Here is an 11631-nt window from a genome sequence, read left to right as displayed (position 1 = left end):
ACACTCGGGGGGGTCACTCATCATATGTAACCCTATCACGTGAGTTCAACAGAAGGATTTTTTTTATTTCTAAAATTTACAGAAATAAATATACATAAGGGACTATTTAAAATAGTTTTGGGAAAAATTTACAGATTTGTATAGAAAAGGGGTACATTTTCTTAATGAAATTTTTCACAGATAAGGGACTTTAAATATAGGCCTTGAACGCACGTGATATAGAGGGTTTATATATAGTGACCCCCCCGAGCCTTCACAAAGAGCAAGAAAAGAAGTGTATAGCAATTATATGGCTTGAAATCTCATGATTGCCACAAGGTGCTCCAAGTAAGTATTTTATGTGCATAATCTCTTTTTCTTTTCAAATTTGTGAGTGAATTAGAAGCAACTAATCAACCATTCCTCGTGTGTTCAGTTCATACTACCTACTAGCATTTCTCGTAGTCCATCGAAGGACATGAAGGATTGTATTTACAAGATGGGTGAGCTTGTGAGGTACTTTACAGGATACAAAATGTGAAGCATATCAATGCTCCATGCAAGGTTTTCATATTGCTAATATGGTGTACTTTTTCCTTTCTAAGTATGTGAGCTCAAAGGAAATAGATCCCACCACACTTGAGAATGCTCGAATTATGTCAGTGGAGGGGTTTGTTTAGTGGAGGAGACCTTTTCATGTTCTATTCTCACAAGCCAACTACATCTCATAGTGCATTTGGTGGATGAGATTGCTATGTGTGGCACTATACATGCATGATGGTTGTTCTTCCTCGAGCGCTTCATGAAGACCTTGAAGGGTTTCATGAGGTAAAATGCAAGGCCCAAAGGTAGCATGGCCGAGGGTTGGTTGGTACAAGAGTCACTTGTATACATTTCTGAGTTTCTTGTTGATGTGGATAGCTCTCTCCCACGACTATGGAGAGATAATAAAGACCTAAGGATGACCTCTATTGTGCCTCAAGGGAAAGGATGAAGCAAAGTAATAGACATAGAGTTGCTTAATAATATCAACCTCTATTGCATGCTTAATAGTGATGTGATGAAAAGATGGGTGACAAGATATGAGGACGCAAAGGCAAGAGGACAAGGAGAAAGGACCCTCTTTCATACACACCACGGATCTCATGTGCCATACCCTCAGCATCTAAGAGCACTTCCAAAGGATATTCATGTAAATTGGGTACTTGACGAAATGGAGAGAGCAAAGAGAGACGAGGGGATGCATGTCACAATGGAAGAATGGAAGTATGTTAGAGGATGCATGAGCAAGGTTGGTGTATAGAATGTTATGCATAAATTAGGAGCTTTTAACAATTTAGATTTCTTATTTAATGTATTCTGTCTTGGTGTAGTGTACTATGTTCAATGCTATATATTGGTGTCCTCGCAAGCATTTTCGGACGCAACGGCTTGATGATAAGAGAAACACACAAGATTGCAGCATCATTGCTAGCTTTGAGGGAGCCAATGGAGCCATGGATGATTATTGTGGCATAGTCCAAGATATTATTAAGCTTGACTTTCGATGCTTCTTTGTGTATGTTTTGGATGTCAAGTGGTTTAAGGACTTGGTGGGAAGAGTCTTAATGCAACAATCAAACACCATGCAAGTGGCTTTGTAACTATTCACTCCACAAAGTTTTGGCAAAGCAAGAAGGACACACTAGTACTACCACAATAATGTGAACGGGTACTATACACACATAAAAGTACTCACTTTTAAATATTTGATACCTTCGATGCAAGGAAAATAACATGATTGTATTTGTGTTTGAATTAGGTTTTCTGTCAACCAATGCTGGATAATACTAGGTGGTGGCCTGTCATACCTATTATTCCACGTTCCAAAGTGATGTATAGTACAGTTACGGAGCGTATGGAAGATGATCATGGCTATGGAGGTGATGATGATCGTGATATGAGAGAGGAGGATGATCATGAGATAGGAGATATATATATTGAGGCCATTATCCGTGAGGACGAGCCTACCATTGGTGATGCTGATTTCGATGAGCACATGAGTAGCATAAGTAGTAGTGGGCTGAATGTATTTATAGATCTCAACATTGGTTTGGATTTTGAAGTAGATAGTTTGGCAAGGGTTGATCTCATTGAGGATGAGATCGAACCATCCTCCATCATTGATATTGGCTAAACTATTTTACATATTGTCTCATTCTCCTCACCTCACTTAATTTTTGTATATGTGGGTTTGCCAAAAAGCATTGATATTTTTATTAAAATTATGTGCTTTGATAATCATGGGTAATGTTTGGAAAGCAGTGATGCACATTTATCAGCCTGCACCAAAATATCACTTTCTGTATTCTTTGTTCCATGTTTATAAAGGCGTCCAAATCCGCATCTAAATCACAGTGCAGACATGCTATTAGACACGCTAATAGACGTGCTCATAGATGTATGCCCTCGAATTTTAACTATTCTAGATGTGCCTATAGATGCGCCCGCTATCAAGCGCGTCTATCATTGCTTTGTCTTGTTGTGAAAGTAGATACTTTGGCATGGGTCTTAAAGATGTGTCCGCTATTTTGCGTGTCTAGCAGGCACATCTATGGATGATTTTTGTGTGTGTGTGTGTGTGTGTGTGTGTGTGTGTGAGAGAGAGAGAGAGAGAGAGAGAGAGAGAGAGCTTTATGGGGAGAGCAAGAATCCCCATTTTCATATTGAAAAACTTTGAATAAATTTTTCTTTCTTTCTTGTTCGCATTTTCCTTCGAATAGACTACATATTTTTTTGTCTTTTCAAGCATAGATAAGTGGGTCTCTTCAACCCCCATACCTCAAATTCCTTCACACTAATCAAAGAATTGAACACGTGGAGAGCAAGAAAGAGATTTGTGGAGAGCAAGAAGGATATTTCAATGTTGAGAGACTTTGAATTAAAATATTTTTGCTTTATTGTGTGTGTTTGTTGTTTTGTCTCTTCAAGCATCGATAAGTGGGTCTCTTTACCCATACCTAACACTAATAAAGAATTAAATATCCTTTTAAGAGTAAGAATTCCAAATTCATGCATATGGAATTTACTACTATAAATGGAGAGGGTGACAAGGAGGATTTGAAATAGTGCTTTGAGGGGGAAAGGCATGAAGGAAGGGAGAAGAATGAAGGTGAAGAGGAGGGCTTGAAATAGTGCTTTGAGGGGGAAAGGCATGGAGGAAGGGACAAGGGGACTAGAGAAGAATGAGTTTCAAGGGAGGTGTGTGGGTAACTGGTTCGTTGCATACTAAGGGGGAGACATGGATAATGAGGGGGAGGAAAGAAGTCCTTGTCAAGTCTTGTTTTGTTAGAATTGAGAATGCTACTCCGTTCATATCTTCCTCCAACTATTGCTTGCATCTTTAAACCTAACCTCCCTCTACTTAGCCTTATACTTCCCTTATCCCTTCTTGGATTCAAAAGGCTCCAGAGGCGTGTCCAGCTTGCACACATTGTGATGTTGATAGCCCCCTCTCATGGATTGTGCTTCTCTCTCTCTCTCTCTTTGTCTATCTCTCAATTTGCTAAGTCCTTTTTTATGAAGCATACTCCGCTACTATAAACTTTTTGACCCACTGATTGTTCCATTTTGTCCTATCTTAGGTGCTGCTCACACGATACCCATGAGTTGTGAAGTTAAATTGTTAACAAGTTGCGACAAGATAGGCTAGAGCTCTTGAGCAAGGGAGTATGTGAGCCGTGTGAAACATGGATGGAGAGGGACGGCCAATTTCAAGGGAGGGGGAGGGGGGATCGAATAATTTGTAAGGGACGAATGGTTATCCATAAGGGGGGAGGAGGAAAAGAAAGAAATGAATTGCAAATATGAATAATTTGTAGATATAAAATGAATTACAAATACAAATGAATTCGTATTCAGGTGACAGGTCTTGAGTCTTGACTCGTGACTTGCTGATATTGTGTGACATGTGTTGGGAATTTCGGGATGTAGGGATGATCAAATGGTTGTTGTCTGTTGGACTTGACTGCAGATCAGCACTGGGCAGCAACGTGCCGATTACGACTGCAATGACTCGTCTTTTATCCAGACGGTTTTTAAGACAGGATTGTCGTTGTTCGTTGTCGGTTCAGGACGATGAAACCTACGAAGAATTTGAATATTATTCGAAGCAGCAGTGGCTGATTGGCTTTCCCATTGCCATGGATCGTTTCAGACTTCAGCCTTATTGGCCGGCAATAGAGAGGTGTTGGTGTGGAAGCTACGCCGCTTTGTTAGTTGAGAGCCGCGAGACGGCGGTGAGTAGAATTGAGGGTAATTTAATGGCTGGCAAGGAGAGCGTCAATGGCTGGCGACGTGAGCATGAATGGCTGAAGATGTGAGCGTCCATTGCTTAAGATGTGAGCGTCAATGGCTGGAGATGTGAGCGTAAATGGCTGGCGATGGCGGATATGCTGGGGAAGAAACGCCATTTGCTGCCTTATTCGGAAGGAAACGCCGGCTATTTGGAAGGCCCTCCGGCGGAGGGGCCCAGCCCGACGTTGATTTCATGGCGCGACTCTCCGACGGAAATCGTGTGAGTGCCCACATGCACCACCCGACGGCCCGTCTCATCTGTCGTGCTCAGATCCTCGCAGGCGCTCAATCCGACAGACAATTCGGTGGCCTCGCCGGCGTCGAGCCCATGCACGCGACGGAACGCCACGAGCTGCCGCGCGGGGGCCGAGGACGATGATCCATTTCCCGCGGGAGGGTGCCAGAAGACCAAGGCGACGTGGCTGCCGCGGGAGGTACCGATGTTGCGCAAGCGGAGGAGGAGGGGGAAGGAGAGGCGGTCGCATTGGAGGAGGGAGACGTGAAGGGATGGCGGAGAGGCGAAGGCGGTGGCCGGATTAATTTCCGTCGGGGTGGAAGTAGCTGGCGGCACTGCTGGATGAGCAGCGGGGGATGCTTGAGTTGCTGTGGAATTAGGAGTGATGGCATGATCACGAGCAGCAGCGGTGGAAGGAATCAAGGCCAAATGCGAGGGAGCGTGGACGATGAGCGATGAGAAGAACGTGTAACTGAGGCCATGGCCGAATTTGTAGAGAAATTCGCCGGTGTAGAATCTGTAGGTGCGTCCCGGGTAGCCCGTGGTTGCATTGGGACGCATGTGCATGTCTGTCATGGCGATCTGCGTATAGTTCTGCGGGTACCAGCTCACGGGCAATCTGCCTCCTGCAGTATATACACACACACACACATTCGTCGTAAATCAGTAATCCGTTGATCATAAGTCCGTTACCTGTCCTTTCGCTTACTCTGATTTTCTGTCATTCCATCCCACCCCCTGATTCAACCTTCAGTCACTTCCGTTGCACGTTGCCATCCCTTCCACCCGCCACCCTTCCTTTCCAGCCCTCCCGATTTGACCCTGACCGCTTCCTGCTGCATCAATCAACGCCTCGCTGCTTCCTTGATATCATCTCCCCCCCCTCTCACCTTCTCATCCCCCGTTGCTCATTCTATCCCGTCGATTCGTTCCGTCTCAACCTTGATCAGTCGCTCACCCTCACAGTCTCCACTGTTGCGCATTCCATCATCCAGTTTATTCGTTCCGTCTCAATCTTCGCTCGTTCCATCCCCATTTATCATGCATGCCTTACGCTAATTCGTCCAATCTAACGCTCTCAATTCTAATTCGTTCAATCTGCCGCTTTTGATCTAAGTCCTTCAGTCTCACGCTTTCAATCTAAATCTAAGTTGATTTAGATTGAATCTAACGTAATTCGTCCAATCTTACACTCTAAATCCTCATTCGTTCAATGATCTCACGCTTTTAATCTAAGTCGTATGCTTTCAAGCTAAATGAATCCAATCGAACATTCTAAATCCTAATTCGTTCAATCCCATCTAATTCGTTCTTTAAATCTAAATCTATCTAAGTTAATTCGTTCAATCCCATCTAATTCGTTCTTTAAATTTAAATCTATCTAAGTTGATTTTGATAGTTTTACATTGAAGCTATAGCGATCGAATGACGCGTGAAACAAGAGGTTGAATTGTTGAATCCGAAGGCATGATTAATCTTTTCATTTGTACAGATGGAAGGAAATCAACTTCATGAGGCAACCAACTTCATTCCCTTGTACCTGTACACAGTCCTAAGAATGATTGACGATCCGAAATGCAAGAGTAGTGAGCGTCGTGGATGGAAGAGCGACGCGATCATGCACAAGAAACCTTTGCAGCTACTTCTAAATTGCTAGCAAATCCGATTACAATTCCCCTCACTTTCAATGCATAACGATTCTTCTTACAACTGAAACCTCGCTCGTTCCGAGTATGCTCACCTGGATTATGGTCTCCAAAAATCACTTCCGCTATTGCTTGCCCCCCAGCCTCGCCTGGATAGCCCACCCATACCATGCTCGAGATCAACGAGCTCTGCTTGGCAAACCCTACGTCGATCGGGCCTCCCGACATGATCACCAGCACCACTGGCCCCTTGGACGCATTCGCAACCTGCATGATCAGATTCTGTTGCTCGCCCGGGAACGTTAAGCTCGTTCGATCGAACCCTTCGCGCTCTTGCGACTGATCCAATCCCATGACCAGCACAACCGCGTCCGCTTGCGCAGCTGATTGCACTGCAGCATTTATCATGCTGCTGGTGCTGCAAGCTACGTCGGGGCATCCTGGTTGATAGATTGTTTGGGTATATGCAGCCAGGCCTTGCAAAGGTGTAATATATCCACAAGGCACGCCTGTGGTCAAATTTTATGATTAGCAGCTTTCGCGCTTGGAGCTACATGATGATCAACTAACTGCATGTATCTTGGGCCCCCTTACCAGCATAATTTCCGATCATAGTGGATGTTACGTTTGCGTTGGGCCCGATCACTGCAAGCGTCTTCACCGAAGATCGAGAGAGAGGAAGGGAGCCTCCTTGATTCTTCATAAGCACAATGCCTTGCCTCGCAGCTTCTACAGCGAGCTCCCTGTGGTCGGGGGTGCAAACATCGGAAGCCCCCAGCGAACCGAACGCCTGGGAGGCCGGATCCCCATTGAAGTAGCCAAGCCGCATCAAGACCGTGTATAGATAAGAAAGCGATTGATCCACTTCACTTTCGTTTAATTTGCCTTGCGCCACAGCCTGAGCTGTGTAGTTTGCTAGAAACACTCCGCAGTTCATATTCAGTCCTGCATTAATGTTTACAATTAAAAACCGTTCGTTCTCAAATAAGGTCGACCGGAATTCCAATTGAAGATCATTGATCCTCACAATGAACCAACGGATGCTCATGTATCCACCGAAAGTTTATCTAGTCACCACACTATGCAAACGAGAGGTGCATGCCTGCATGTATAGCATCCGCAACAGCGTCTTCCCGCGTGGGTGTGTAATGAATATCGTCGAACAATACCTCCACGGAATCACAATCCGAGGCGATATACCTACAAAACAGGCCGCTTTTCGTTTGATTTCTCTGTAATTAGACAAAGATGGTCCCATCGTATTCTAAGCTGAGAAACGAATGTCATAATCCATTCATAACGCTGGAGCTCAGCAAAATGGGACAGTTGCGTAAAGCCGTAAACTGATAGTACAGTAATCTGCGGATGGTGCATTCCGTCTGCAATTGAATATTTCATATCCGGCTCATCAACGAATTAGCTCTGCTTTCAATCCGTTGAAATGTAGAGTTGTGAAGATTTGCAAAATCTACCGCGCTTTTCAATCCTTAACTTGTGTGTGAGATTTCCAAAGTGCGAATGGACCATGGCACGAATATGGAAATTGTGGAAATCTCACCCGTTCAGCCCCCACTGCTGCCGGACAGTCCCGACAAGGAGGTCGTTGTCGACACAGCTTGGGACTCCATTGACGCGGTTGTATGAGCACATCACACAGGCCCCGTTACCATCTTGAACACAACTTTTGAAAGGAGGCTGATAAGTGTCGTCCAAGTCTTGTTGTGTCACCTGCCATCGATGGAAACGTGCTCAACTTCCTCCGACTAAAGCGGCAATATTCCCTTCCCGTTCAGGAGTCCCAACCACGGCAACTAATCTTAGATGAAACGTATACTTTTTCTACGTTACATCGTTTTCACCGATCACAGCAATTTACACCCACCTTTTCCACCTTTCATCCACAATGCAAGTCTACTAAAATCCCTTTGCAGTTGGTTGAAGAATAAGCGCAGATCCTAAAGAAAAAGTGAGCTACCTGAGCGTCAAAATGGAATCGATCCACCCCATTCCAGTTATCGAGATCATAAGCCGTGTAATGCTTGCAGCATGATGCCACCTTTAGATTGTTAGAATCGCTATCCTCTACATCTTGCAAACCTCTGACATAATTAATTGCATACTGGCTCGCGAGAAAGGGATCTTCTCCTGGCGTTTCTTGACCACGGCCCCATCTGGGATCCCGATATATGTTGATGTTTGGACTCCAGAAAGTTAGGCCGGATTGGCCCTCATTATACATGGCTCGGGCTTCGGTTGACACGACCTGCGAAAATTTCTCTCATCTAAGTAAACTGCTAAGTAAAGCCGATGAATACACATTAGAAGTCGGAATCGAGGATGCGTAAAGAAAAGTGATAACAAACGTCTAAAGAAGAGCAATCTTCCACCTGCCCTATAGCTCTCCAAAGAGATGTGTTGAAGGAGGCTGCTGTTAGAATAACTTGCGGGAAGCTCACCGCCCCTGGCACTTTTCCACCAAAGAAGGTTCCCGGCCCGGTATTGGAGACTCCGTGGAGCGCCTCCGACCACCATTGATATGGCGGAATGCCCAACCGGGCGACTCCCGATGCAGAGTTGATGAGCTGCTGCACCTTTTCTTGCAAGGTGAGGCGACCCACGAGGTCAGTGACGCGATCTGCCAAGGGGAGAGACACATTGCAGAAGGGGAAGGAGGAGGAAGACGAACTGCATGCATAAGGGATGCTGGTGGGCTGGTTGGAGGACGACAGATGGACGAAAATGAGGAGCAGAAAGAGCAGGAGGGGGGAGGTTGTGGGTTGTGGGAGGAACTTGAAAGCCATGGATGGGAGAGCAAGCTGGTCGATAGTGAGGTAAATGAGATGAAGGAGAAGATAAAAGGCTGGAGGAGTTGAATTTATGTCGGAAAAGTGAGGATTTCGAGGCTACAGGAAGGTACTCAATGATCTACTGATCTACAGGTGATGGACTCGAAATTCGAGCATGGACGGCTCTCTGCGCAGCAAGAAAGTGCCGCATCAATGATCAGGCTACTTGCATGGGCTAGAAAGGAGCAACGAAATATGCGCCATCAAGGAGACTGACTGATCAGGATTGGACTCTTGACTAAAAACTTACGTGTTCATGGATTTGAAGCTACAGAATCGATGCTTACAGAGCTGCGGGTGGAGATTAGCATAGCAGATGCACCAAGAGAAGTTACAAAGCTGTGGGACGTTGTGGAGATGAGAGATAGCAGATGCAGCAAGGAAATTTACAAAGCTGTGGGTTGTGGAGATGAGACATTAGCAGATGCAGCAAGGAAATGCGGGTTGTGGAGACGAGAGATTAGCAAATGCAGCAAGGAAATGTGCGGCATGGAGGAGATTGAATGAGGAATATTGAGGCCAGGAAGCTTATATGGAGGGTGTCATGGAAGTTTGAGGGTGATTCATTGTTGAATGAATGGGAAGCCAAAGGATGTAGTATATGGTTAAGAAAGAGGGTGCAGGAGCAATATACTCGGAAAGGTGTAAGCTAAGTAGAAATGCAAATGTTTAATGGTTTATTATAAGGTGGCGACGAGCTAGAAAAATGAGAATTTGTACGCTTAACTTGTTAGAAATCTAATGTTTTGAGCTTGGACGACAAGAAATATACGAAATTTACGCCTACAAGTTCTCCCCTTCCCCTCCTCCTTTGCTTCCAAACTTTGCATCCCCTCAAGGGCCGCGGTCAGCAATTGGAAGAGAATTGCAGCCGTCCGATCCTTTGTACTTCCTACGAGGAAGATGAAATCTGTACAATCGCGCGTCAACATCACGTCATAAATCTGCATTTGTTGCGTTGGTTGTTGGAGGTATGTTCGCAGGTCATTTTCAGCTTTGGAATTTCACAGAGGTTGATTTGCTTGTCATTGTCAAAGCCTCGCCGGGCCCTCGACGTACGGGAAAAGCCTCCTCCAGGCTTTTCCCTTATACATCTCATCTTGTACGCACATCTATCTCATAGACAATGCTGCTCTTCCTGCCTTCCATCCAAATTCCTACCAAAAATTAAAAAATTATGGGAGATCTACACCTTTCTTGCCTACCAATTTCAACATTTTTAAATCCCCCAATTTCCCTCCTTTTTTCAAAAAAAAAAACCTCACCCATCCTGTTTTGGTCGGATCGTCCGGCACGCTACCCAAGACCTACACTGCACACAACAAGGGTTGAACACGGGCAGCTAGTGCTCATATGCAAATACACTACCAATTGTCCTACCACTGCTTTATAATTTTCCCTCTTTAATATATTAATCTTTTGGTTAGGAAAAAAAGGGCTTAGAGAGGCCATCCCCTCCAATTGCTAAAAAGGTTTAATTAGATTAAAGATGTCATCAACTCTAATTCCTACAAAGTTCTTTTGTTTAAAGATTCACTAGACCTTTTGCTAGGCATTTTCAATATTCATAAACCCAAGAATTTTCCATCAAGCTTCTTTTAATTTTAAACAAAGATGATCCTCCAAAGTATATATTTTGGTAATAGGTCAACTTCAAAATGCCTTCTATTATATTTAATAATTAATCCTTTTTTTCCTAAATGCCATCTAACACACTTAACGCCCCCACTTCCCTTAAGGACATTACCCTTTCATACTTGTGCGATTTCACCCCTAAGCCACTATTCCCTTCCAAAGTGCCATTTCCCTTTGCTTTCAAGGGCCATGTTTTACTTGCTTGGGTTTTATTAATCCCTTTTATCCTCAGTGCTCACTAATGTGACCATTTATTCCTCCCTCAATCCTTTCCCTACATTGTGCTTTACAACCCCTCTCTACCTATGACACAAACAAAAGAGTTTCATGTGTTTCTCTTCTTTACTTTACAATACTTTACAATGCAACTTCCCTCGCAATGTCAATGTGGGCCCCCGCGCGACCTTGTGGAAGACTACACAATCCATCAATATTATTCATTCCCCAACCTCCTCATACCATCAACAACCACCCCACCACCATAACTCACGCACATGCTTACATACCACCCCACCACTATGACTTACACACATGCTTACATACCCTCCCTATGGTTAACTCCAATATACCTATGAAGGCAAGATGTAGTGAGTTTTTACTCTCTACCAATATCAACATCAATTGTTACGTTAAATTGCGTCAATTTACAAATCCTTAACTTAATACTTCCTTAACAATTATTTGTATTAAGGCCAAATAATGAATTGTATGACCCCTTGGTCCAAGATGTATTTGGAAAGAATTCCCATGCACCAACACTGAAAGCTCGAAACTAGGAATCATTAAACTATTTTCCAACAAAAGGAAAAGGTTAAAATTTCAAAAGTGCATGTCAGAAAGTGCACACGAACACACCTAAGCACACACCTATGCATGCACAAGTGGCACACAAGTACGCACATGCATGCACACACACACACACGCACACGTGTGCGCATGCATGCACAAACATATG

General features: G+C 44.3%; 1 protein-coding gene and 1 pseudogene across 1 annotated transcript; one reads left to right on the top strand and one right to left on the bottom strand.

Moving 5' to 3' along the window:
• Positions 1-1475: 1475 nt before the first annotated feature.
• On the top strand, positions 1476-2155 carry LOC147888096 (uncharacterized; annotated as a pseudogene).
• A 1781-nt stretch (positions 2156-3936) lies between these two features.
• On the bottom strand, positions 3937-8969 carry LOC147888095 (putative beta-D-xylosidase 5). Its single transcript, XM_087393111.1, has 7 exons — positions 8583-8969; positions 8171-8458; positions 7754-7923; positions 7298-7395; positions 6790-7140; positions 6291-6704; positions 3937-5175 (listed from the first exon to the last, which is right to left on the bottom strand). The coding sequence occupies exons 2-7, from the start codon at positions 8432-8434 to the stop codon at positions 4460-4462; spliced, it is 2013 nt and encodes a 670-aa protein (XP_087249237.1). The 5' UTR covers positions 8435-8458; positions 8583-8969; the 3' UTR covers positions 3937-4459.
• Positions 8970-11631: the final 2662 nt, after the last annotated feature.

Source organism: Dipteris shenzhenensis, chromosome 22 (assembly GCF_047967505.1).
Source record: "Dipteris shenzhenensis isolate YYH24624 ecotype China chromosome 22, Dip_SZ_1.0, whole genome shotgun sequence".
NCBI classification, from domain to species: domain Eukaryota; kingdom Viridiplantae; phylum Streptophyta; class Polypodiopsida; order Gleicheniales; family Dipteridaceae; genus Dipteris; species Dipteris shenzhenensis.
This window is presented reverse-complemented; position numbering and strand designations above follow the sequence as displayed.